The sequence below is a fragment of the Corythoichthys intestinalis genome, chromosome 8 (assembly GCF_030265065.1).
Source record: "Corythoichthys intestinalis isolate RoL2023-P3 chromosome 8, ASM3026506v1, whole genome shotgun sequence".
Lineage (NCBI taxonomy): Eukaryota > Metazoa > Chordata > Actinopteri > Syngnathiformes > Syngnathidae > Corythoichthys > Corythoichthys intestinalis.
In genome coordinates, this window is record NC_080402.1 from 7,451,529 (window position 1) to 7,478,725 (window position 27,197).

The window sequence follows — 27,197 nt, forward strand, 5'->3', positions numbered from 1 at the left end:
GCACATTCATATCTTTCTCATAATCAAATAACCATTGAATTCTTAACAATGTTGACCTCTTGGGCTTGTAGACCACTTGATGGCGCCATAGAGTAAATGAAGCACAATGAAGCTTTGCTACATGTGCAAACCAATTGGCTGCAAAGCTTCATTGCTTCATAAGGCTTCATTTGGCCATCACTATCAGAAAGCACCGGGTCTTCCATGAAATGCATTTTAAATTCCTCGATCAATTGAAAACAATGCTAATACAGAGACAAAATGACGGACAAGTGGGCGGAACCACACAGCGAGCACGTGGTTTTGTGACGTCGGTGGGTAGGGTATATTTGACTTTTTTTTCCTGCTGTCCGTTCGCGCCACGCCAGGTGTCGCTTTACCAACGACACGTCTGCCCGTCGCTGATTGGTCCACTCCGCTGTCTGTTTGCTGTGGCGTGCTCCGCCCTGGAAATTTGATCCGCTCATTGGTCGCCAGACTATATAGCTGGAACAGCGGTGAGTCTGGTGTAGCAGGCTAGTTGGGAATCACTTGTCTCGGCGTCAGCTATGGGCCGCGGCGTGGAACTGAGTGACTTCCAGCGGGGCACCGTGGTGGGATGCTACATGTGCAACATGTCACTGCGGCAAATCGCCAAATTGCTCAACTTTCACCGCGCCACCGTCAACTACGTCATCGTGAAATGGAAGCGAGAACGCAGGACGTGCCCGTTGCCCCGTTGCGGGCGGCCGCACAAACTCAAGGAGGAGCACCGTCAGATTCTAGAGCGGTTGGCGCAGGAGAAGACCTTCCCGTCGATGGCGGCGCTCACCGCCGAATTCCGACAGGCGGCCGGGGTCACCATCAGTAAGCCCACCGTCGCTCGGGAGCTGCGGGAGATGGGCCTCACCCTGCGCTCGTCCAACAAAGGCAAGCTCAAAGGTGGGCTACGGTCCGAGGGGCGTTGGACTAATTATAAACGTCGACATTTTAGTTTAAACTCATTAAAAGAGATAAATTTAAAGTTCTAACATGGTGAATTTACAATTTAGCATGATTTTTTTAAGCCTTCCTTCGGTATTCAGCTAAACAAACAAAAGACGGGAAAAAAAACTTCCGGTTCTTATCAAAATTTGAGGCCTTTTTGTGTAATAACATTGAGTCTATGAGCTGCTTAACTTCATTATTCTTCCAAATAACCGTTCAGGAAAAAATACGCGTATAAAACATTTTTGCCTCTCTTTAAAAAAAAAAAAAAAAAAACATACCGCTAGTAACGTGAACCGGAAGTATTTGCCAGTTTGGTTTGCTAAATACAGGCTTCAAGGCGGTTTAAATGAGCCCTCGCTCACTTGCCCTAGCCGCCGCCCCCTGGAGGAGTCCCCGCCGCCATCTTAAGGGCCGTTCATATTCCCAAAACAGCGAAGTGAACTTGGTGAGATGGACAAGTATGGAGGTAGATTTGTGTCTTTATTATTCAATCAAAAAAAAAAAAAAGCTGCTTCAATCAAAACATTTTCAATCGAAGAAAAAGTCACTTCAATCAAAAAAAAAGTTTGAATGCAAAAATAAATTTAACTTCAAAAATGTATTTGAAAACTATTTTTCTTTGAAATTTTTTTTTTTAAATTGTTTTTATTGAAACAGCTTTTTTGATTGAAGTAATGTAATTTTGCATTTGGGCCACATTTTGGCTAGGACGTTTGTGTCTTTATTATTCAATCAAATAAGTTGCTTCAAGCAAAAATATATATGGCGGAAAACACAAGACTGAAAAAGCAGTTTCTGCTCTTGCACTCCTCTTTAAAAGAAACTGCTATACTTTAAGCCAAAACAACTGTTGTGTTTGATAGAACAATATGTCTACTATATGCTGCCATAGCAGATTCATGGTGCATTAAGCCCCCAAACTTTTTTTAATTGCCCGTTTTACCCTGAAAACCCCTTTTTACAGACGTCACGCAACCGTTTTTGTTTCAACCCAGCCATGAAAACAAGTAATCATATTTATTATTCAAAATGTCTGTAATTTTTAGCTAAGAATCATTAAATGATGTCTAATATTTTGTTTTAAAAAAAAAAACTTAAAAAAATTATTCATTCGTATATATTAAACTTTTAAACAAATTACGTCACAATGAAAAAAAAATGGCGTCTGTAAAGTCATGGATATCTACCTCATAACTATCACTAAATTGTATTTTTTTTGTTACTGTTGCATTTTACCCAATATGTTAGATGATAAATAATCTAGTGCTGCATCGATGAACTCGAGTATTCGATTAGAAAAAAAAAATTCGAATTAAATTTTGCTGCTTTGAGTATTCGTTTATTTAACGTGACGTTGTAATGGTTTATTTTGAAAGTGTTTGCATTTAGTTTTATTGATTTGGGTGGATACACTGCCTTCTAGTCCGCCTCAATTCACATTGCTGAATCCAGGTGCTCCTTGTTAAGACCAACATAAGCTAAATTTTGTTTAAGCTAATGTTTTTTGTTTTGTTTTGCATTTGCATTTTTATGCATTTGTAATTTAGTTTATAGGTATCTATTGCCTATTTTTGTGGAAATATGTGTCTGAACCATTTGTTAAGAGCATTGTAAAAAAGTTAACATTAGCAAGTTAGCACCAATTTTTGTTGTGTTGTACATAGATCCTCATTTATTGTTTTATAACATTTGAGGTTCAGCTCAGGTAATTTAATTTTTCATGTTCCTTATCCGATTACTCGATTATTCGAACTAATGGTTTATTGATTAATCGACTACTAAAGTAATCGATAGCTGCAGCCCTAAAATAATTGCTCCAAACGAATAAGAATTGGGGAAAAAAAAGTTCAAAAGGGTTAATATATGAAAAAGAAAATCTCGACCATTCCTTGATGTCTGCGATTTCTGCATCGCGACCCTTTTTATATGACCATGTTTCACCTTTAAAATCCCCCCAAAAACTCCAGCTGTGGCCATACATAGCTGTGTCTTGACACTCAGTGATACATGCGACATGGAGTTTTTGGATCAAAACAAGGTAAGTACGCGATAATATGTCGTTAAAGTCATGGCGTCTGTAATTCTATTCTTGTGTGCTCTCACCACCAGATAGGGTTTGCTGTTTAAAAAACATTTATTTTTTTAAAAATGCCCTCCTGTCCAAAATTTTTCTTCCCCCAGAATATTGAAATTTTAAGCTTTCCAATGATGGATCACACATGCATATCGGACAATTTTGAAAGTTGGCTAAATTGGGGGTCTCAGCGGAACTTCAAGTCACCTGTGTGTTTTCCGCCATATACTTTCAAAAGAAAAATCACTTCAAGCAAAAATAAAAATTCAATCGTAGAAAAAAAAATTTGAATGTGAAAAAATATTTGAGACTCAGAAATTCGCATTTGAAAACTTCATTTTTCATTGAAACTATTTTCTTTGATTGAAGCAATCCTTTTTGTGTTTGAGCCATATTATGGGTAGGACATTTGTGTCTAAATCATTAAATCCCAATAAAAGTTGCCTCAATCAAAAAAACTATTTTTAATCAAAGAAAAAAATCATTTGCAACGATATTTTTTTGAATTTTTTTTTAAAAATTTGAAATATATATTTTTTATTGAAGTGTCACTTTTTTTGAAAAGCAAAAAGTTTTAAACTTTTTTTTTTTTTTTTGAAAGTGGAAAAAGTTTTGAACGCACCTTTTTTCGATTGAATCATTTTGACACAAAGATCCAACTTCAACGCTACTTCAGACATGTTTGAGTGGCAGGTGACTACGCCAATGACATAAAAGTTATGAAGCAAGAATAATGGCAACCAGGGCTCTATCTAGCCGTCGGGACTCTGCTCGAGTCCAAGCCGAAAATAGGGCACCTGTACGGGGGTGTGACATCGGCATCTTACCGGATTGAATAATAAAAAGACAAATCTACCTCCATAGACCCTCAGAGGGCTCAGTGATCGAGTGAAAAACGATGGTCACTCCGGAGCTCCCTGTATCCCACAATGCATTGCAGTGGTACACGGAAAATATGTCCATGCGGTGTTGATAATGAAGCTCAAATACTGCTGTCTATTTACCCCCAAAGAAGAAGAAAATGAATGGCGGAATCAGCACGGTGTTTGAATGTGATACCAAACTGCCTTTGGAATAGTAAAATTTACCATTGTTGTTAATAACTAAAAATTGAAAAAAATTTGACTGTATGTGGCAGTTATGGCAGGACGTAAGGAATCACAGGAGTGCCAAAATAATAAAAAAAAATGTATAAAGAGAAATAGATGAATACATAAAGACTAAAGTTACTTTTTTATTGACTTTCACTTTTGTCAGTACAGAAAAGGGAAAAAAATAATGACAATTTTTGTCATTGATGTTTCTATTTTGCTTGCCTTTTCTATTTTGATAGTTTATCAAAATAGAATGATTGTGATGATTCATTAAAATAATTTAATGAAAGGAATGGTCTGTCAATCAAATGGCGTTGGAAGGGACTGAAAATAAACTTTAAATAGGTTAAAATTTGATACAAAACTAATAATTCTGATAATTCCCTGGTACCAACGTATTGCCATCAAGCGCAGAATACTTTTCCGGCTTATTGACATGAGTCTCAGTATATTTTGTGCGATGTGGAATAATGGTGCCACCAGGGGGTGGCGAGGCCTGGCCACGGCTCCCCCCAATGAATTTGTTGGCTACCCCACTTGCCAGTATAATGTCAGATTGTAGTAGCTGCGGAACTCAAAATTTTGACTGGACTATTATGGACTATGTACATTAACACAATATAGAGTGGGGCAAATAGGTATTTAGTCAACCACCAATTGTGCAAGTTCTCGTACTTGAAAAGTTTAGAGAGGCCTGTAATTGTCAACATGAGGGACAGATTGTGGGGGGGGGGGGGGGGGGGGAGGGAATCCCATTGTTTGATTTTTAAATAATCTCCAAATTAGAGTGGAAAATAAGTATTTGCTCACCTACAAACAAGCAAGATTTGTGGCTGTCAAAGAGGTCTAACTTCTTCTAACGAGGCTCCACTCGTTACCTGTATTAATGGCACCTGTTTTAATTCATTATCGGTATAAAAGACACCTGTCCACAACTTCAGTCAGTCACACTCCAAACTCCATTATGGCCAAGACCAAAGAGCTGTCGAAGGACACCAGAGACCAAATTGTAGACCTGCACCAGGCTGGGAAGACTGAATCGGCAGTAGGTAAAGCGCTTGGTGTAAAGAAATCAACTGTGGGAGCAATTATTAGAAAATGGACGACATACAAGACCACTGATAATCTCCCTCGATCTGGAGCTCCATGCAAGATCTCACCCCGTGGCGTCAAAACGATAACAAGAACGGTGAGCAAAAATCCCAGAACCACACGGGCGGACCTAGTGAATGATCTACAGAGAGCTGGGACCACAGTAACAAAGGTTACTATCGGAAACACAATGCGCCGCCAGGGACTCAAATCCCGCACTGCCAGACGTGTCCCCCTGCTGAGGAAAGTACACGTCCAAGCCCGTTTGCGGTTCGCTAGAGAGCATTTGGATGATTCAGAAGATGACTGGGAGAATGTGATATGGTCAGATGAAACCAAAATAGAACTTTTTGGAAGAAACACAGGTTCTCGTGTTTGGAGGAGAAAGAATACTGAATTGCATCCGAAGAACACCATACCCACTGTGAACCATGGGGGTGGAAACTAGCAGTGCAACGGTTTGTGGTTCAAAGCCGAACTTTACGGTTCAATACGCCTTTATGAACCGCGCCTTTTCGGTTTTGCAATTAATTTATTCCGAACGCTTGTGGAATGAATTGGTCGAGCTCTGTGTGCCTGTGTGTGACGTGAAGCACAGCTGTGGAGAAATTCCCGCCGCAAGTAAATGTCCCATCACTGTCAAGCACATGTGTAATAGAATCCGAGTAACGCCCTCTCTCGCTTACGAGCGAAGTGAAAGTGAAACAAGAAAGAAAACAAAAAGCTACGGCGAGCGGAGGAGTGGAGAGACCGAATTTTGAGGAAGCACTGGCTACTTTCAAATCTGCGGTGTGGCAACATTTCGGTTTCCCCGTGGACTACAATGCGGTGGGAGAGAAAATAGGAGGGAGAGAAAATATTGGAAAAAAAAAAAAAAAAACAATTTGCAAGCATTGCTCAGCGCTTGTCCCCTATGCTAATGGCAAAACTTATAACATGACTCCGGCACCTCAGCCGGCATCACCCACAGATATCACTTTCTCAGAGCAGGACAACCCCGGAGACGACACCAGTGAAAACACACGGCGGGCTTCGTTAATTTATTTGCAACGCTTGACCCGCGTTACATTGTTCCCTCGCGGACATATTTCTCCAACAACGTATTCCCCGACATTTATGAAATGGCACGCGAAGCCATCGAAGATGACTTCGCTAAAGCACATAGTTTCGCCGTGACCACTGATAGTTGGACATCCCGTGCTACAGAGTGCTACTACCTAACTGTGACGGTCCACTGTAATTCATACCTGTCAAGTTGTACGGTCTCGGCGTAATTTGTACAAGTGAGCACTGATTTTTAAATGTGTACGCCGTACGTTACGTTCAAATCTGTGTTTTTCGAGCATTAAGTTTTTTTTCCTCCGTTCGTTAATACGTTGGTTGAATGACGCAAGAAAAGTCAGAGACCTGGAGAGGGAAGGGTGTTTGTTGTGACGCTGTAGCAAACGCGATGCTAGGCTAGGTGGCTCCAATATTTCCTGACTGTAGCCGACAGCCTACAACCTACGCCTAGATATCTCATGCATATAGAACTACATGCGAAATGACAGACTTGGTAGCGTTAGTAAACAGCCGCCATTTTAGAGCAGTTAATGTCTCAGAAAGGCTCTGTTGTAGTGAACCTTCATAGTGAACCTAAGTAACTTTTTATCTAAAATACTCCTAAATCGGCAAAATCTTGACTTGAGTCTATCTTTAAATGAAAAAGTTTTAAAATATTCACATGTCGAAAGTAGACAAAAGGAAACTAATGCAAAAATTGGAGCAATTTTATCAACTTTAATGGTTGATTCACAACATTAAATGACCTCCAAACATAGCAAAGGTTACTATGTTTTTTGGGGGGGAAAAAAAGAAAAAACATTTACTTTGCCAAGTAACTTCTTTACTACTGTGTGTGTATTTCAGTAGTCAGTCACTAAACTAGCCAAAGAGCTAAGAGGCATTTTAACAGTCGAAAATGTTTACATTTTAAGTGTTTATTTCATTTTCTTAAAAGCAAAATAAAGGCAGTTTAAAAAAAAAGCAAAAAGCAAACCGAAACCGAACCTAAACCGTGATCCCAAAACCAAGGTTCAAACCGAACCGTGGGCTAACTGAACCGTTGCACCCCTAGTGGAAACATCATGCTTTGGGGCTGTTTTTCTGCAAAAGGACCAGGACGACTGATCTGTGTAAAGGAAAAAAAATGAATTGGTCCATGTATCGAGAGATTTTGAGTGAAAATCTCCTTCCATCAGCAAGAGCATTGAAGATGAGATGTGGCTGGGTCTTTCAGCATGAAAATGATCCCAAACACACAGCCAGCGCACACATTCCACATTCTGTCTCTCATGGTTGAGGTTTACCCATGTTGATAATTACAGGCCTCTCGAAAATTTTCAAGTGGGAGAACTTGCACAATTAGTGGCTTACTAAATACTTATTTGCCCCACTGTAATGGTATACAATACAACACCATCAACAAAAGTATATTAGAAGGTGTGTCTTAGTCTTTCTGACAATTTTGTACTGGCTTGTTTAATACTACAACATAGTAAAACATACCTGTTAAGTTGTAGAAATTGCAAATAGGGAGATTTCTGTTTGCCAACCCTGATGACGCGCGCGCGCGCGCGCGACAATCGCTAAGACAAAATGCAACCATTTTTTTTTTTTCAAGTTCATTTTGGTCACAACACTTGTGTAAAAATTAACTACACTGTCAAAGAACCTCTTTTTGGTGGCATCAGAGATAGTCTTCAACTTGCTCCATGTATTGTCTGGCATCATGTGATACTGCTATGTTGCCTGTGTCATGCCAGTTCTCCTTGTTCCTGTAATCAACATCTAGGATATCCTCAGCTTTCCTGATCACATCCATTTGCACAAATTTGGACATCAGCTTCCTCAGCAGCCTCTTCATCTCATCAACTATCACTCCAATTAGGGTTTCGTCAGACTAAATCAGCAACATTAATTACATCATTTAGAAAATTAATCATATTTGTTTTTAAAAGTATCTTTGTCATGGCAGTTTTTTAATTGAATTGTAACCTAGAATTGAAACTTTATTACTGTGCTGAAACAAAAAATATAATGATATAATGTAATAAAGTGTATAGTATACATTTTAGCTTTAGCATAATAGCGAATCTAAATGATTAAACTTCAAGTAAGTAACGATACGCTTTCTCACTTAAATTCTTATATTGTGGTGGTAGGACCGCAGTGGTTTAATATTCCATGATGTTTGATCCACAAAAACACAGAGTAAAGCAGTGACTTCTTCCTCGTCATCGTTCTCCCATCATTAGCTCTAATGCTATTAGCATTAGGCTAGTTAGCTATCGCTGGCAGGTAAGACTTACGGCAATTACGTTGACGAACGTCGTTTTTCCCGAATACTGGAGGCCGACCAGGGTCAGCTCCATCTCTTCCTTCCAAAATAAAGACTTGAACCAGTCTAAAAGCCGGTTTATTAGTGCCAGCATCTTGGGAAGTCGGTGGTGCTTCGCCTCTTCCCTCCCTGTCAGATGTTTGGTTGGGCTTTTCCAGCTCTGAAGGGGAGGGAGGGCAGGGAAGTCGGAGACGGCCAGGCTATTCATTGTTGGTCACTTTCCGAATCGGGCCGAATGGTATCGTTACAAAACGGTGACAAACAAAAACGTAAAAAAAAAAATTGACATTTTTGGAAAATCGGGAGATTTGGCTTTCTAATCGTGAGGCGTGAGCATTGGGGTCAAAATCGAGAGTCTCCCGACCAAATCGTGAAACTTAACAGGTCTGGTAAAAACCTGAAATTATGGCTTTTATTTTTTGGTGTGCCACCCCAAGGCTTTAAGTGGCCCCATTTGGTCACCCCTATGAAGAATTTCTAGAGACGCTACAGATTTCAAATAGGCAGTATAGCGCTACTCTCACACTTGTGGTCGTTACATTATTTTCTTGCCTGCGAGTGAACGAGGGCAGGTGCGTTCCATTTATGTCTTTCCCTCCACCCTCCAAGTGGCCTCCGTGTAACGTCATAGCAAGTGCTCAGGGCAAGTGAGTGAGCAAACTGTGATTGGAACGCAGCCAACATCTGACTCTGATAATCTTAAAACTCGTCGAATAATTTTCTCCATCTTGTTTTGAGTGTTAAATTGTTAGATTCTTCCACTTTAAGTAAATATTACTACAGTATTTGTTTTTAATAAGTCCATACATCTAAAAGTTGGTCATTTTTCACCTAAATCAAAATGCTTTCGAATCATGTGTTCAACAATATTCTTGAATAAAGAACATTTCTGTTTGTATATTCTTAAATATACAAACCTATTGCTTAAAATAAGTTAAGCTTTTTTTCAGCTAACTATGATATTTCAACAAATCTGAGTAAAATTTCTTGAAGCACTGGCAGATAATCTCACTTATTTCTAGTAGATTTACACTGGGGGAAAAAAAGGGATTTTTTTGGGGGGGTGGGGTTTTTGCAGTGCATACAGTGGGGCAAAAAGTATTTGGTCAACCACTAATTGTGCAAGTTCTCCCACTTGAAAATATCAGAGAGGCCTGTAATTGTCAACATTGGTAAACCTCAACCATGAGAGAGAGAATGTGTGTGGGGGGGGGCAGAAAATCACATTGTTTGATTTTTAAAGAATTTATTTGCAAGTCATGGTGGAAAATAAGAATTTGGTCAATACCAAAAGTTCATCTCATTACTTTGCTATGTACCCTTTGTTGGCAATAACGAAGGCCAAACATTTTCTGTAACTCTTCACAAGCTTAACACTCGGGGTGTGACAAAATATCGAAATGGTGATATATCGTGATGCTTTGTATCCCAAAAGGTTATCAATATGTTCCTGTCAAGAATTGAGATATCGTTTTTGAAAGGTGTCAATTGAAGAAAAGAAAAAAAAGGCTGCCATTCACAGTGCTCGACGCCTAGTCCATTTACACTGGGAACTAGGGTTGCTCCGATCATGTTTTTTTTGCTCCCGATCCGGTTCCGATCGTTTTAGTTTGAGTATCTGCCGATCCCTAGATTTCCTGATCCGATTGCTTTTTTTTTTTTTTTTTTTTTTTTTCTTCTCCCGATTCAATTCCAATCATTCCCGATAATTTTTCCCGATTATATACATTTTGGCAATGCATTAAGAAAAAATAAATAAATAAAACTCAATTCAATTGCTCCAAGTATGTTTTTTTTATTGTCCAACATGACATTGTTCCACTGCTTTGGATCAAAACAAAGCTTATCAGCACTGTGCCATAAAATATGTAAACATGTAAACTAAAACATGAACCAATCTTTAAACCAAAACTAAAGACTCATTTTGTCTGTAACGTTAAATACAAGTAAAAAAAGGTTTAATAAAAAAAAAAAAAATTAAAAAACGCATGTCCCGATATTTTTTTGCCGATTCCGATACTTTGAAAATGACGTGATTGGACCGATCGATCGGGTCATCTGTACTGGTAACATTCATTCATTCAAAACCAGAGCATTCACAGTCATTCGGTCTGATTTTCGGGGCATTTAAAGGTCACTTTCTGTTCATTTTAGGGTATTTACAGGTCATTTCCTGTTGAGTTTGAGTCACTGCCTATTCATTTGGGTGATTCTCAGGTCACTTCCTGTTCAGTAACGCAAAATAAACAGCAAGTGACTAGGCATGTGCCGGTATGAGATATTGACGGTACGATAACCGTGACCAAAAATACCGCGGTTTCACGGTATTGCAATTGTAGCTCCAAAATGTGTTATTTTGAGATGTATGGGTTAAAAAAGAATAACCTTTTTCCATTGAACAGGATTTTTTTTTTTCCAGAACATAGTTGCAAATTGGAATATGAATGTATTGTTAAAATACATAAATTATCAATAAAAAAAACAAATATTTTAAATAAAATTAAAATATAACATAGACTATACCCACAGCCACAGCTCAAGTTGCTCAAGTTTAGAGCAAGAACAAAATAATTTCTATAAAAAAAGTAAAAACTCTTCTGAATAAATTTTTAAAAAATTTATACTGCATAATTTTTTTTGAGGATTGAAATGCTCAAGTGAAGTTCTGCCATTTTCAGCCACTGTGTCAACTCTAGTCTACATGATGTCATGCCTTTGTGTTAGAAAGAACAAAGAATTCAAAAGTTAATAAGTTAGTTCAAAATGTATAAGTTAGTTAAAATGTAAATATTGTTGCGGAAAGGTTTCACCTAAAAAATAAAAAAAAATAATTGGGAGTGAGACCTCTCCTTGATCCAGCGAACGTGGATTTGTGCTTAGGGCAAGATCATCTTTACTCAATTAACGATCTTTGATGCTATGCCTTTTCTTTTCCCCCTTCATTCAAGTGAATCAAGCTTGTTTTCTCACTCTGCGGCTGTAACACTCGACGAAGTTGCTCTCCCAGCTAAGCCTAGGCTAACATTCGTCTTTTATAAGCTTTTAGTTAGTTTGTATATCGAATTTCAAAGGAAAATATGTGTTTTGTTTTTGGCGAACTTTTTCATAGTGCTAATTTGTTTAGCTACTCACACATGGAAAAATACAATTGTACAACGTTTTAAATGTATTCATTTTGTATATTCCACTTACCACGATTTGAGAGCTCAATAAATTGAAGAAAAGAACGCCTTATGTTTGGAGTATTTGTTTAGGGTTCGCTGGCTGTTTAGCCGATAGTCACTTTCACACACAGCAACAAACGGGAGGGGGTGAGCGCTACCGCACCACGCCACGTCTGGCTGCATTTTTGACACATAAAAAATGGCGAATACCGTACTACGGTCTGACAGAAAATTTTATTGGTTTTGAAACCGCAACGTTTTTACACCACGGTAAACCGTGAAACCGGTAACCGGCACATGTCTACAAGTGACTCATAAAATACCCCAAAATCAACAGGAAGTAACTGAAAATCAACAGGTAAATGACCTTAGATGGCCCAAAATTACCTCATTGTCTGGCATTGGCTGCCACTGACTGCCATAGACGTTCAATCCGTTTGAAGTCCCAGTTCAAATGGATTGGACGTCTGCTAGTGATGAACTCGTTCCAATTCACAGCAGAAGCTTGTTTTTCTGTTGATTAGTTTTTTTGTGGAATATCGTAGAATGATTTCCTGACCAATGTATCGATAATCGTTGTATCGTTATATCGTAAGATCATCGTTATCGTGAGCTTTGTATCGCAAATCGTATCGTTAGGTACCAAGAGGTTCCCACTCCTACTTTACACACACACTTGCTGGTATTTTGGCCCATTCCTCCATGCAAATCTCCTCTAGAGCAGTGATGTTTTGGGGCTGTCGTTGGGCAACGCGGACTTTCAACTCCCTCCACAGATTTTCTATTGGGTTGAGATCTGGAGACTGGCTAGGTCACTCCAGGACCTTGAAATGCTTCTTAGGAAGCCACTCCTTTTTTGCCCTGGCTGTGTGTTTGGGTTAGTCATGCTGAAAGACCCAGCCACATCTCATCTTCAATGCCCTTGCTGATGAAAGGAAATTTTCACTCAAAATATAATCAGTAAAAAATGGTTAGAAAGACTTCAAGACACGCCTTCTAATATACTTTTGTTGATGGTGTTATATTGTATACTATTACAGTGGGGCAAATAAGTATTTAGTCAACCACTAATTGTGGAAGTTCTCCCACTTGAAAAAGATTAGAGAGGCCTGTAATTGTCATTATGGGTAAACCTCAACCATTACAGACAGAATGTGGAATGTTTGCCCTGGCTGTGGGATCATTTTCATGCTGAAAGACCCAGCCGCATCTCATCTTCAATGCCCTTGCTGATGAAAGGAGATTTTTCACTCAAAATCTCTCGATACATGGCCCCATTCATTTTTTTTCCTTTAGACAAGTTTCTTGAGCGAATCATGGAAAATTTTGGCTCCGAACTTCCGCTTTTGACAAAACATCAAGAGTTCTGGTTGAAGTTAGCAGTGTGTTGACAAAGTCAAAATCAAATCAAAGGAACACACAGATTCTCCAGAAATGGATTCAGCACATTGTAACCGAGGGTACAGGACTTTCTGTGCTGCGCGTGGCTGTGCATACTCCTGGAAGTGCCTAAATCAGGGTTCCCCAAACTTTTTCCTGTGAGGGCCACATAACTTTTCCCTTCTCTGATGAGGGGCCGGTGTCAGTTTTCAACAAAAAAAAGTGTGACAATTGCAGGAGTGCCTAAATGTAAAAATGTATTGTTTCTCAGAAAGCCACAATCAAATAACCCTTGCTGAATTCTTCACAGAACAAAAGTAAATAAAATAAAAAATAATAATATAACTAGAGCTGTCAAAATTATCGTGTTATTAATTTTTAAAATTAATCACGTTAAAATATTTGACGCTTTTATCGCACATGCCCCGCTCAAACAGATTAAAATGACAGGAGAGTGTCATGTCCATTTGTTACTTGATTTTTGGTGTTTTGTCACCCTCTGCTGGCGCTTGGGTGCGACTGATTTTACGGGTTTCAGCACCATGAGCATTGTGTAATTATTGACATCAACAATGGCGAGCTACTTGTTTATTTTTTGTTTGAAAATTTTACAAATTTTATTAAAACGAAAACATTTAACATAAATGTTAGTACAAGTTATAGAAATTTTATCTTTTAAGAACTACAAGTCTTTCTATCCATGGATCGCTTTAACAGAATGTTAATGTTAATGCCATCTTGTTGATTTATTTTATAATAAATACAGTACTTATGTACAGTATGTTGAATGTGTATATCCGTCTTGTCTTATCTTTCCATTCCAACAATAATTTACAGAAAAATATGGCATATTTTATAGATGGTTTGAATTGTGATTAATTACGATTATTTCTAAGCTGTGATAAACTCGATTAAAAATTTGAATCGTTTGACAGCCTTAAATATAATGTAATATAATATTATTATATTATAACACTATTAATCAAATAGATAATAACCAAATAACCCTCTCTGGCTTCTTCACAGAAAAAGCCAGAAAATAAATAACACAAGGGGGAAAAAAAAAAGCTGGGGGCCGGACCAAATGTGGAGGCGGGACGTATCCGACCTGCGGGCCGTCGTTTGGGGACACCTGGCCTAAATATATGGTTTGGAGGGGAATGTTTTTCTCACCGACCAGCTACCGTCATGGACGAAATTATTGGCGTTAGATTGCTCGTTACTGAAAGAAAGTAATCAGATTACCGTTACTGACAACACTGGTCAACCAGTGGCGCCGCAAGGGGTGGCCACCCCGCTTCCCAGTATATCGTTAGATTGTTGTAGCATCAGTTATGCATTTCATCCCAAATGAATCCATTTATTTTGTTTTGTCAAATGTAGGGCTGTCATATTTATCGCGTTAACGGGCGGTAATTAATTTTTAAAAAATTAATCACGTGAAAATATTTATCGCAATTAACGCATTCGTGGTACGACTCATTCACCCATTGCCGCAAACAGCCTACAATGGCGCCGTTTTACTTATATACAGAGAAAAGAGGCAGAGTGGAGTAGATACAAGCATTCATTGGGGCCGTGCTTTTAATTGGCAAAAGCTTTGTTATCTCTCCCACAGCAACTATAAATATTGTCGGAAGGGATGTGAGGGAAGAATGACAGGAGTTGATCTTTTTCTTAACACCATGTAGTGTACCCAACGCAGAGAAGATATAGCATTTGCAGCCACCACACACAGTCATTGTTGCACCACTTCCCATCATGCATTTGGGCAGAACAGTTAAGTCGCTACAGTATCATTTACTGAAAGCTCAACAAATACACTAGATGGCAATATTTAGTCACAAAATACAAACTCACGTTTATCCTTTAAGAATTATAAGTCTATCCGTCGATGCCTTTCACAGAAATGTTAATAATGTTAATGTCATCTTGTGGATTTATTGTTATAATAAACAAATACAGTACTTATGTGCAGTATGTTGAATGTATATATCCGTCTTGTCTTATCTTTCCATTCCAACAATAATTTACAGAAAAATATGGCATATTTTAGAGATGGTTTGAATTGCGATTAATTCTGATTAATAATTTTTAAACTGTGACTAACTCGATTAAAATTTTTAATCGTTTGACAGCCCTGGTTAAATGTACACTTTATGCCTAACATATACATAACACAATAAAACAAAATTGTTGTGGAACTCAAAATGTTGACTGGACAGTTTATGGACTATGAACATTAAATCATTAGTAACATGAAATATTACACAATTCACCAAAGTATATCAGTAGCCGTGTCCTTAGGTCTTTCTGATAGTTTTCCCCTGACCTTTTTACTGCAATAATATAATGAAAACCTGAAATTATGGCTTTTAGTTTTGGCCACCCCAAGATTTTAAGTGGCCCCATATGGCCACCCCTTTGAAAAATTTCTGGAGGCGCCACTGTGGTCAACACATTATGAAGTCTATGGTTTTTGTATTATTGATAAATCAATTAAATGTGTTATTAAAAACGTAATGTTCAATTTGTTTACTGTACTATAGTTATTGTTAAAAAAAAAAAAAAATCAATAGCAAAATCTAATTTTCCGAGCCCATCTTTTTATCATGTTAGAGTGTAGGTGTTCGTTTATACCATTAGGGGGCGGTAGGCACGTTTCCTCCATGAGGAAGCGAGAAGAAGTGTTGGGAAACGCTTGTCTCGCGGACGGTGTCAGCTATGGGTCGTAGCGGGGAGCTGAGTGAATTCCAGCGGGGCACCGTGGTGGGATGCCACATGTGCAATAAGTCACTGCGGCAAATCGCCAACTTGCTCAACCTGCCCCGCTCCACCGTCAACAACGTCATCGTGCAATGGAAGCGAGAACGCAGGACGTGTCCACTGCCCCGTTGCGGACGGCCGCACAAGCTCAAGGAGGAGGACCGTCAGGTACTGGAGCGCTTGGCGCAGGAACGGACCTTCCCGTCGATGGCGGCGCTCACCGCCGAATTCCGGCGGGCGTCCGGGGTCAACGTCAGTAAGGCCACCGTTACTCGGGAGCTGCGGGAAATGGGCCTCACATTACGCTCGTCCAACGAAGGCAGGGTCAAAGGTGGGCTACGGTCCGGGGGGCGTCGAACGACTAGCGAATTAATAATTATTAATGGTGGCATTTTTGTTCAAACTGTACTTATTTGGCTCGTAAAAGATAAATTTAACGTTCTAACGTGGTGAGTTTTACTATTTGGCGTGATTTTAGCCTCACTTCCGCATTCGGCGAAACAAAAGACGAAAAAAAAACTTCCGGTTTTTGTAACTGGTTGAGGCCTTTTTGTGTCATAAAATTGAGTTTATTCGTTGTATTACCTCAATATTATTCCAAATCACAGTTCAGGAAAAATTACGCGTATTTAACATTTTTCCCCCCTCTTTAAAAAAAAAAAAAAAAAAATACCGCTAGGTGACATGAACCGGAAGCAGTTGCTTGTTTTGGTTTGCCGAAAACATCACGTTCGTAATAAAACGTGATATGAATGAGGCTGTTACGTTGTTTGGATTTGAACGTGGAATTTATGACGTAAAAACATTTTTTAACATTTTTATTATTGAACAACATACAAATGACGACAATGCAGAACAACCAGTTCACATAGAATGTTTTACACTGAAGACATATAAAAGTAAAATTTAGAAAAATAATGATCAAAAAAAGCATATTACAAAGTAAACACTTTTGCATGAGCCTCTAGAGTAGACTTGCATTTATTGTTTTGTGTCATATTAAGTGATGTGAAATATAATTCAAATTCAACCAAGAATAAAGTTCGGATTTACATTTATCAATATGATATCCCCCTAGCAATATATAAAGATTTATTATTGTATAAATGGTCTTTGGATTCAAATACAGTAGTGATTGTTTTCCCTTTAATTCAATCTTTTGTTTGGTTTGACATAAAATACATTTTTGCAGATCAGTCCAAAACTTTGCACTAATGGGGCAACCTTAAAACAAATGAGTCACACTTTCAGGTTCAGCTTTACAAAATGTGCATTTTTTGTCAACATCCTTAAATGGCGTTAAAACGTTACGTATGAAAAAAAAGTAGGCTTATTAAAAAAAAAAAAAAAAAGACCAGTGGTACAGGTGACAGTTCCTTTCTATACAGGTGGAAGTAGTTGCCATAAGCAGACATCAAACTAGTTACAAAACATTATATAAATAAGGTTGTAACGTTGTTTTCATTTCAACATGAAATTTATGGCGATAAAACTTATAAAATTTAAAATTTTAATCTTTTAAGATTATTAACTCATTTACTGCCATTGATGGCGATGGACACCCAATCATATGGCTCATTTCATCCTTCAAATTTGAATTAAAATGAGAATCTCTCAAAGTCCAATCCATTTGAACTGGGAGGCTTACGGCAAATTAAGACTCCCACTTCAAATGGATTGGACGTCTATCGCTGTCAATGGCAGCTAATGAGTTGAGTCAAGGTTTTTTTTTTTTTGTTATTTGTTTTTTTTAAAAATAGCTTTCTGTGGCTTTTTCTCCCAATTTTCAACTCCGCTGCTCTAGAAAAGGAGAACTGGTGTGATTTTCAAAATAAAGCGTGTAAAGGAACAATTTCAGATGACTTGTGGCAAATGGGTTGTAAATAATGAATTGGTATATATTAATTTCGACGTCTTGATTAATTCTCCAAATTATGAATTAGAATGTATTTTTAAATCTAGAAAAAAAAAAAAAATCATTTGCAAGGCGTGGCGACTTTTATTTCGGTCTGGCGATGCACCACAATCTTTCTTATGTAGGGGAAACCCCAGAGTCGTTGCGTGGTATACTCATTCAATATGTAATAACATTTTACAATTGAAACAGTAAGTGCTCCAGAAAGTTTTCAAATGGCATCACATACCAATCCCAATGAAGTTTTGTGAAAACATAAATGACAACAGAATACATTGATTCACCAATCATATTCAACCTATATTTTATTGAATACACTGCAGAAACAAGAGATGTAATCTTCACTTTGATAAACTTTGTTGTTTGACGCAAATGATCATTAACTTTAAAATTTTATGGCCACGAGATGTTTCAAAGTGGGAACTGGGTCATGTTTACCAATGCTACATCACTTTTTCTTTTTGACAATCAACCTTTGGGAGATGGAATTCTTTCCCATTCTTGCTTGATGTACATTTTGTATTTAACGCTTCATAATGCCTTTTTATTTATTTATTTATTTTTTTTTTGAATGTGCACAGAAAGGAAGCGAGTCCCGAAAACGACAGAAGTTTGCGCTGAAGCAAAAGTGGAAATGGACGAACAACACCAAACAGACATGTCCCATCTGGACCTGCGGGTGGGCTGCATCATCAGGACCATGCAGCTCCCCGGAACGGACAGCTTATACGTGCAGCACGTGGATGTCGGCGAAGCTCATCCTAGGACTGTGGTCAGCGAGCGCGTGCCCGTTAATCTGGTACATAACCGAAATAGAAAAACTAAAATTTAGAAAAATGAACTAATACGTGATGTATGGCGCAGTTACAGAACTGCATGGCTGTTCTGCTGTGCAACCTAAAACCCGCACAGATCCGAGGCGTGGCGTCCCAGGCGGCGGTCGTGTGCGTGAGTTCGGCAAACGGCTTGGAAATCCTGGCGCCTCCAAATGGAGCGGTACCCGGTGATAAAGTCACGGTAGACGGATTTACAGGTACAGTTATACTCGTCTAGGGAATTTTGCAAATTTGTGATCCTCGTTTTTGGCCGTCAGGCGACCCTGACAAGGAGCTGGAACCCGCCAAGGTGTGCGAGCACATCGGATTCGACCTCCGGACCGACGACCAGTGCGTGGCCACCTATAAGGATGTACCGCTGGAGGTCGTAGGCAAGGGCGTGTGTCGGGCGCCGACGCTGCGTGATTGCCAGGTGGTTCTGACGGAGGGGCGTTGGCAGGAAGAAGCTGAGGCGTTTTTTTGATAGGTAAACTTGGACAACATTCCCAGCGTGGAGACTATTTGAATCTTCAGTTAAGGTTCTTTTGGAATTGGACTTTACCGTATTTACGCCATTCTAATGGACGCCATGCCTCAATAAGTTGCCTTAATTCAACATTTTTTTGTTCACATTCGTATTAAAAAAAAAACACATAAATTAAAGCAACACTTGGTAACTTTTCAATTTTGGTCAATTTTAGCGACGCCGGTGGAAAAAAGCGAGAGTGTTTTGCCTTAAGGAAGACTGCATTTCCCACAAGGACAAGCGCAAACTCGCTGAGTTGTAAAATCATTAATCATTCCAAAAATCAATCTTCCGGTTGCCTGCAGATGGATTAAACAACATTTCTGTGTCTAGCGGCTGTGTGAAGGATGAATAGAAATAAGCTAATGAATCCAGTCGTGGCTAAACAATAGCATATGATGGTTAGCAACTGTGTGGCTAACCACCCCACCCAACACTAACTCGACAGATTGATAGACGAGATCCAAAAAATCGATTATTACATGCATCGCGATTCGACCCGTGACGATTCGATTACGATTCATAAAGGTTCAAAAACAGTTATTTTTCCCTCCATAACTTTTGGTCAGCTGCTAGTAGCAGGCCGAAATTCAAGACACGTCTGCTGCCCAGGCACCGTTAACGTGCCCACGCACGTTATGATGGATGCTCCCGGTTACTGAGAGAGAGATTTACTCCTTTTTAAAAGACGGGAAAGTAAATGTGTGTATGAGACAGGCAGGTGCAGAAGCGCGACCCTGCACAAGTTATTTTTTCGAGCAAGAGGGGAAGAGAGATAGTTTGTTGCTCCTTGTCTTTCGGTTGTGCAGCAGTAGTTTTAAGGCATTTCAATTAAAAAATGTCCTGAGACCCGTGTGCATCTATAGACCCCAATCACCAACGTCACACAATCACGTGATCGCTGTATTGTGCCGCCATATTGTCCGTCATTGTGTGTCCGTATTGTCAATGATCGTAATTTCTAAAGGTTGATTCACTTGCAAATTATGGAAGCCCCGGTGCTTTCAGACGCTGTAAACTCATTGGATGAGTTGCATAAAAGCCGTTATTTGGAAAAGCTTCGGTCGATCCAGTCGCCAGATCCATATTTGATGCCCAAACCGATGTTTCCTCCCGTCCGGTCCCGTCCCGTGCGTCAGAGCTCGTCCTGAGACCACAAAATTTCCAATCATACTCCAGTTTATGTTATGATGAGGAGTCGGGTACCCAAAATCGGCACCGGCCCGAATATTAACCCACATTTGATCAGCTTAGCGTCACCGTTGTCACGATTGTAAAATGAAACTTGATCGACAACGGGCCTGTGTGTGCCGAAAAATAGCTGCCCCGCGTGAAATGTCCTCCCTGACGGGAGCGCTTATTTATAACGCTTTATTGACGTGAAAACATCAAATGTTTTCATGGACGCATTACAGTAATGGATTTACGACTGTAAGATCAGTTTTAAATAATTAAATGACACAAAATATTTGTACTGTATTTTAGTAACAAATCGTGGACTAACCATCTTTGAACAGAAATGTATTAGTCCACAGATTTTTACGACCATATCCCAATGACAATCACACAGACATTTATTAGTTCAAGCAGAGTAAAATAATACATATTCACGGTACAAGAAAGTCGTTTCATTGTGGGCGCTCCCGTCAGGGGGGTCATTTCACGCAGGGCGGCTATTTTTCGGCACAACACCTGTTGTTGCGCTCACCTTCTTGCTGCGCGACCGTGGCGACGAGCTTCCTAGTCTCCGTCTGATGATGTCTGCGATCGTGTTGGCATCATATTGACGTTTTCACCGCTGTCTAACGGCTGTCGACACAAACGCATCATGGACCGAGATGAACAAACCGTGCTGCTTTAGAGATTTGCCCTTTTAACAATGGGCACACAGCAACTAATGAAATGACCGTTTATCTTCTCTGTTACGGCAACCAATCGCCACACATGCCTTCACCATTTTGATTAATCAATGTTAACGATTGTCAGGAAGGTTTTTGGGTTTGTTTACTAGGCGGTGATTCCTTAGACAAGCAAAAGAACACGCAGTAATAGGAGGAATGTACGTAGCGGTAATATGTAAACACGATGAGCTGACGGACAATATGGCGACACCAGTCGGGGGGGAGGAGTTGTGACGTCACGTGATTGGGGTCTATAGACCCTACCCACGTGACGTCACAACTCCTTCCTCCTGACTGGTGCCGCCCAATTGTCCGTCAACACATCATGTTTCCCTGTTACGGCTACGTACATTCCTCCTATTTACGACGTGTTTTTCTGCTCGTTAACATTAATAATCAAAATGGTGAAGGCGTGTGTGGCGGTCGGTTGCAATAACAGAGAAGATAGACGGAGAAGACGGAGAGACTTGAAGTTCTACCGGATTCCGAGAGACCGGAGAGAAGAGAACGAGATGGGCTGCTGCAATTCGACGAGAAAACTGGGCTCCAAACGATTACCACAGATTATGTAGTAGTCATTTTATATCTGGTAAGATGCATTTAATATATATTTAGAGGGTTTGGGGCTGACAACCACAATTAAGATCATTGCTAGGCTAATCGCCGACAACATACACGTATGTATGTAGTGAGAGTGCTATCGCTAAACCATATAAACATTAAAAGCCCCAGCTCCATTGACAAATGACATGAAATACATTAGACTTGACAGTGGATGTTAGCAAGAACAAAAGATTTTGAATTGAAAATTTCTTAACTCACCTTTCCAAGCACAAGATAGATTCCTGCCGAATTTTCGTGGACAAGGACCTGTTTCACCCAACCAGCAATGAAGTATTTATAAGCCTCCAAGCTAATAAAGTTTTTCAAACTTTCGTGAGAATAGGCTGATTTTGTGTGGACAAGATAGTTGTACATATCAGGGTAGCTAGCAGATGTCAGGCAAATACGGCGGAGACAGCGGGTCGAAAAACATCGATTTAGGCATCAAATATGGATCTGGCGAATGGATAAAGTGAAGCTTTTCCACATAACGCCTTTTATGCAACGCATCAAGTGAGTTTACGGCATCCGAAAGCACCGGGTCTTCCATGAAATGCATTATAAATTGCTCGATCAATTGAGACCATTGATAATACAGACACAAAATGACGGACAAGTGGGCGGAACCATACAGCGAGCACGTGATTTTGTGACGGCGGTGGGTAGGGTCTATAAGAGGTGAGTACACGAACCCTCCTATACTGTTTAGCCTTTATTGTTGCTATTTATGAGATGTTAATCGTAGCGCCGAGTGCTAAGCTAATTAGCTAATTCGCTAATGTGTATTTCATATGCAGAACGTGTAAAACCATGAGTAAGTACAGCGGTAACACTACAAACATGCAAAATAGTACAGAAATCTCTGAAAACAAAGTATATTGGTTAAAAGAAGTCTTCTTTCTAAAAACACTTTGTTTCCAGAAAATGTGGAATTCATTCCACCTGTGTAAATTTTATTGTATTGTTGAAAGAAATAAGTACTCCCTTTAAAATGATTAATGTTTTTACACTTTCTTGTAAAAATAATAAATAAAAAAAGCAGCTTAAGGGCAGCTTTTTGTTGTATGGGCATGTTTCCATCGTTCCTGTTGAATCATTAGGATATTTTAATTAAATAATGGACATAAATTTGTTTGGCTACTGTATAATTTAGTAATGTGCGATGCATCGATAATCGCGATCATCGTCAATACCGTGATCATCGTTCAGTAATCGAATCGTAGCACCTTGGATTGTAATCGAATCGAATCGTGGGGTGCTTAAGATGGCACACCCCTACAGATTGACACATGCGGCTTCTTTCAAGGTAGTGGTCTCAGGCTTCTCTGGCGAGATCAAAGCTTCAGCGCTTGTCAATCATCGTTAACTTTAACAAGCAAACTCCTGCAAACCAAGAAAAGCAGCAGGACGTAGAGTGATCGGATCGGGATATCTCTAGTTTGTTGGCTTGTGACTGGCGCTGCCTTGGTGCAGCACATTAGAAGTATCGACAGTAATGATACTCATAAAATGGTATCGATACTTGGTATTGGGACATAAAGGATCGCGATATATCGCCTGATTATATTTTTTCCAAGCTTTAATAGATATTGATGTAACGCTATAACGTAACTGCAAATACTGGATATGGAGCACCCACATTGAGAAAGACGCCTTAGAAAATATTACTTTGTGAGATGCATATGACAATTTTGTGGCATTAGCAGTGCAACGACAGTGACATTTCAGTGCAAACTTGAGTATGGTGACAAATCTTGGAAAGAAACTGTCTCTCAATCTGTGTTGGCTGTTTTGCCCTGAGCATAGCCTCAATCGATACAAGAAAAATGAATGAGGATCTAAGAACAACAAAAGAATATTTTGTGGAAACTGGCAATGTGTTAAAGAACCATTTTTTTATTTGCTACTTTTTATGTCTGCTTTTGCCCATAAAAAAACCTCAGACAGCCATAATTTGCCATTTTATTTTGACATTTGTTCTGTGATGACTGTGATGTTATTCAAGTAGACAGATGGCAAACGACAATTAGGGGTTCTTTGAAGTTCTTGACTTTAACTTCCTACACTTTTTCCACTATTTTTTTTTTTTTTTTTTTGCAAATAACATACACATGTACAAAAGTGACACACATTTTGACAATAATACACAAGAGTTTACATGTCAAATTAGTCGTTTTGATAGTTTAAATCGAATTGACCGAACTTGCACAGCAAAAGTCCGCTAGCTTACATGCTATAAAATAACTTTTTTTTCCCACAATGAACAAATCACTCCAACACTTATTATTACTACATAAAAAACTGCTGAATAGACCTAAAAACTAAATGACGAATGCATAAACAAATATATTTAAACAAAAACTTATGTCGGCCTTAACAGGGAACAGCTGATTTTAGCTGAGTTATATCGTATTCATTGTTGCCACCAGAGAGCAGTCTTTTACCAAGTATTACCAAGGATGTTTCTACTAAAAATATCCCACTTAAAATATAAAATACAATTAAAAAGTCATTTCAATACTATAGAAAGGCTTATTTTGAGACATTTTTTTTACTCGTTCCATTTTTAAAAAGTTTTTTAAAAATTTTGTAGCGCCTCAATTCTTAAAAAATAAGTTTGGCAAAAAATAAATGCCTTATTCATAATACAACAACAAAAAATTATATGTAATCTAAAACAAAGATAACATTTCATTCAGTAATTATTTTTTTCTATTCAACATAATGATAGGCAAGTATCTCAATTGTTTAAATAATAATAATAACAATGATTAAAAATCATAAAGCACAATTTAACATAAAACCTAAAACACTTTTGCAACAAAAAAAAAAGTCTTTGGGAAAAAAAAAAAAAAAAAAAAATTACCCCGGTAGTTAGTACTGTGCGATACGACGATATCAATAGCCAAAACGATACAAAACTTTATTCTACATTTTACATACCATTTCTCTAAATGGACATGTTCCTGCAATGCACATTTTGGGCCAACAGATGGCAACCAATTTGCATTCTTTATGCCAAAGTAGCGCCACCAATCGGCCTCAAGATGTCTGATCCCTATTGGCTCCTTCTGCCAACCGTATGTGAGAAATGCATGCAAGAAAATTGAACATAGCAATATGATGATAAAAATGTATTTGGCGGAAAACTCAGGTGACTTGAAGTTCGGCTCTGAGATCCCCAATTTGGCCAAATTTCAAAATTGTCCTCTATGCATGTGTGATACATCATTGGTAAGCTTAAAATCTGTTTTCTGGGGGAAGAAAAATTTTGAACTGGAGGGGATAAAAAAAAAAAAAAATAAATAAATAAACAGCAAAACCCTAACTGGAGGTGAGAGTATGAGAGCATAATTAAAGACACCATGACTTTAACGAGATATTATCGTGTATTTATATCTTGTTTCGATCCAAAAACTCCATGTAGCATGTATCACCAAGTTTCAAGACACAGCTGTGAATGGCCACAGCCGGATTTTTGGGGTATTTTATGGGTGAAACATGGTCATATAACAAGGGTCGCGATGCAGAAATCGCAGTAATCAAAGAGTAGTCGATATTTTTCTTTTTATATGTTTACCCTTTTAAACTTTTTTTTTCTTCGTTTGGATCGATTGTTTATCATCCACTATATTTGCGGAAATGAGACGGTAACAACAACAAAAAAATACAACTAAGCGATGGTTATGAGGTAGATATCCGTGACTTATTTGCAGATGCTAATTTTTTCATTGTGACGTCATTTTTTAAAAAGTTTAAAATATGCGAGTGAATCATTTTTTTGTCGTTTTTTTAACTAAATATTAGACATCAATTAATAATTCTAAGCTAGATGATGATTTCAAATAATAGAATTACCTTTTTATGGCTAGGTTGAAACAAAAGCGGTTGCGCGACATCTGTAAACTGGGATTTCCAGGGTAAAACGGACAAATTAAAAATAGTTCGGGGGCTTAATGCGCCATGAATCTGCTATAGCAGCATATAGACATATTGTTATATCAAACACAACAGTTATTTTGGCTTAAAATACAGCAGTTTATTTGAAAGAGGGGTGCAAGATCAGAAACTGCTTTTTCAGCCGTGTCTGTGTTTTCCGCCATATCTATATCATGGTCACTACTCTCACCTCAGAAACTTTCACTGGGGATTTCAATGAGTTTTTCACTAGAAAATATCCAATCCATTTAAAGTGGGAGTGCTAGCAGTCAATTAGGGAAAAAACCCTGTGTTGACTTGAGTAGAAGAAGTAATTTGTTTTCTTAACTGCAGAAAATCAGTTAAACTTTCAAAATTTGAGAAAAATGCACCGTTTTATGCTTTTAACTTACTTTAAATGCCTTACTTTCATTTAAAAAAAAAAAAAAAAAACTAAATGGCCATCGTTAGCTTTTTTTGCTAACACACAGTGTCATATTTGCTATCCATTCGCAACATGTCTGCTGTATGATTTTAAAGGTTTATTGATTGATTGAAAAGATGGATTTTTAAGCTTTTAAATTGTGAAGATGAAGAAAACTATTCCGCATTCCCAGAAAGTTTTTCTTACGATGTGAAATTGTTTCTCCAAACCTTGTACATATTTTAGTCATTGAATCTCATCCTGAAGAATTTCATGAAGATAACTTTGATTAAAGTTGCAACGCATGATAGTGGCTTTCTTTTATTTTAATTTTTTTTTTTTTATATACAGTCTACTCATGTATGTTGTGTATTATGTAATAAAAGCGCATTAAAAAAAAGTAAGTCAAATTGGATTTCTCTTTTAGTCTATGGATATTAACTTTTTTACTGTGAATGAGTGGATCATGAAATTTGTTTTGAATATATTGTATCAATTTAAAAATATATATAGTGAAATATATTTTGTTTAAAATGATATTTTAGTACTTTGTAATATGTATTTTTATTTTTTAATTTGAAATCATCATCCCTATTCAAACTTTTTTGGAATACTCTTAAAGAGCGATTCCTGCTCATGTAATCGCTTAATCGTGCCATCATTCGTATGGTAAAAGTGTGTCGGTCGCTTAAGCGCGTCTCTCGTTCCGGAAAAAAGGTCAATTGCAGAAGCACAAAATTAACATGAAAATGCTTAACAATAAAGTCATGTTGTTGTCACAAGGATTAGCAAGAAAGCAATGTGACTCCCAACTTTTGTTGTAAGCCACGGTTTATTAATGCCTTGTGATTAAAAAAAAAAAGAGAAAAAAAAAAGAAAAAAAAGTTTAAATGTAATGGGTGAAGTAATTGTGGTTACATTTATTATAGTGGAGATAATCGCATTGAAAATGAGCATGATTTCTTATTCGTTCCCATTTGTTCATTTGTATAATGTCCAATCATAAAAACTACGTAAATTAAATTTCTTGAAATGCCTGTCACTAGTAGAGATCCAATCCATTAAAAACATTTTCTAAAAATCTTAATTTGTATTTTTTTTTTTAATGTATTTTTTTTGTCTGTATAGGTGTTTGCCTATTATATTTAATTTTTAATTTTTTCTATTTAGATTTTTG

At 38.2% G+C, this 27,197-nt stretch overlaps 1 protein-coding gene across 3 annotated transcripts; it reads left to right on the forward strand.

The window, feature by feature from the left end:
* The first annotated feature begins 456 nt into the window (after window positions 1–456).
* Window positions 457–24,984, forward strand: LOC130919833 (aminoacyl tRNA synthase complex-interacting multifunctional protein 1-like). Of its 3 annotated transcripts, none has more exons than XM_057842420.1 (4): window positions 457–909; window positions 18,415–18,632; window positions 18,698–18,866; window positions 18,927–24,984. In XM_057842420.1, the coding sequence occupies exons 1-4, from the start codon at window positions 549–551 to the stop codon at window positions 19,130–19,132; spliced, it is 954 nt and encodes a 317-aa protein (XP_057698403.1). In that variant the 5' UTR covers window positions 457–548; the 3' UTR covers window positions 19,133–24,984. The 3 variants fall into 3 exon arrangements, with proteins under 3 accessions (XP_057698403.1, XP_057698402.1, XP_057698401.1); XM_057842419.1 differs by having other exon boundaries at window positions 459–921; XM_057842418.1 differs by lacking the exon at window positions 457–909 and adding an exon at window positions 9,713–16,249.
* The last annotated feature ends 2,213 nt before the right edge of the window (window positions 24,985–27,197 follow it).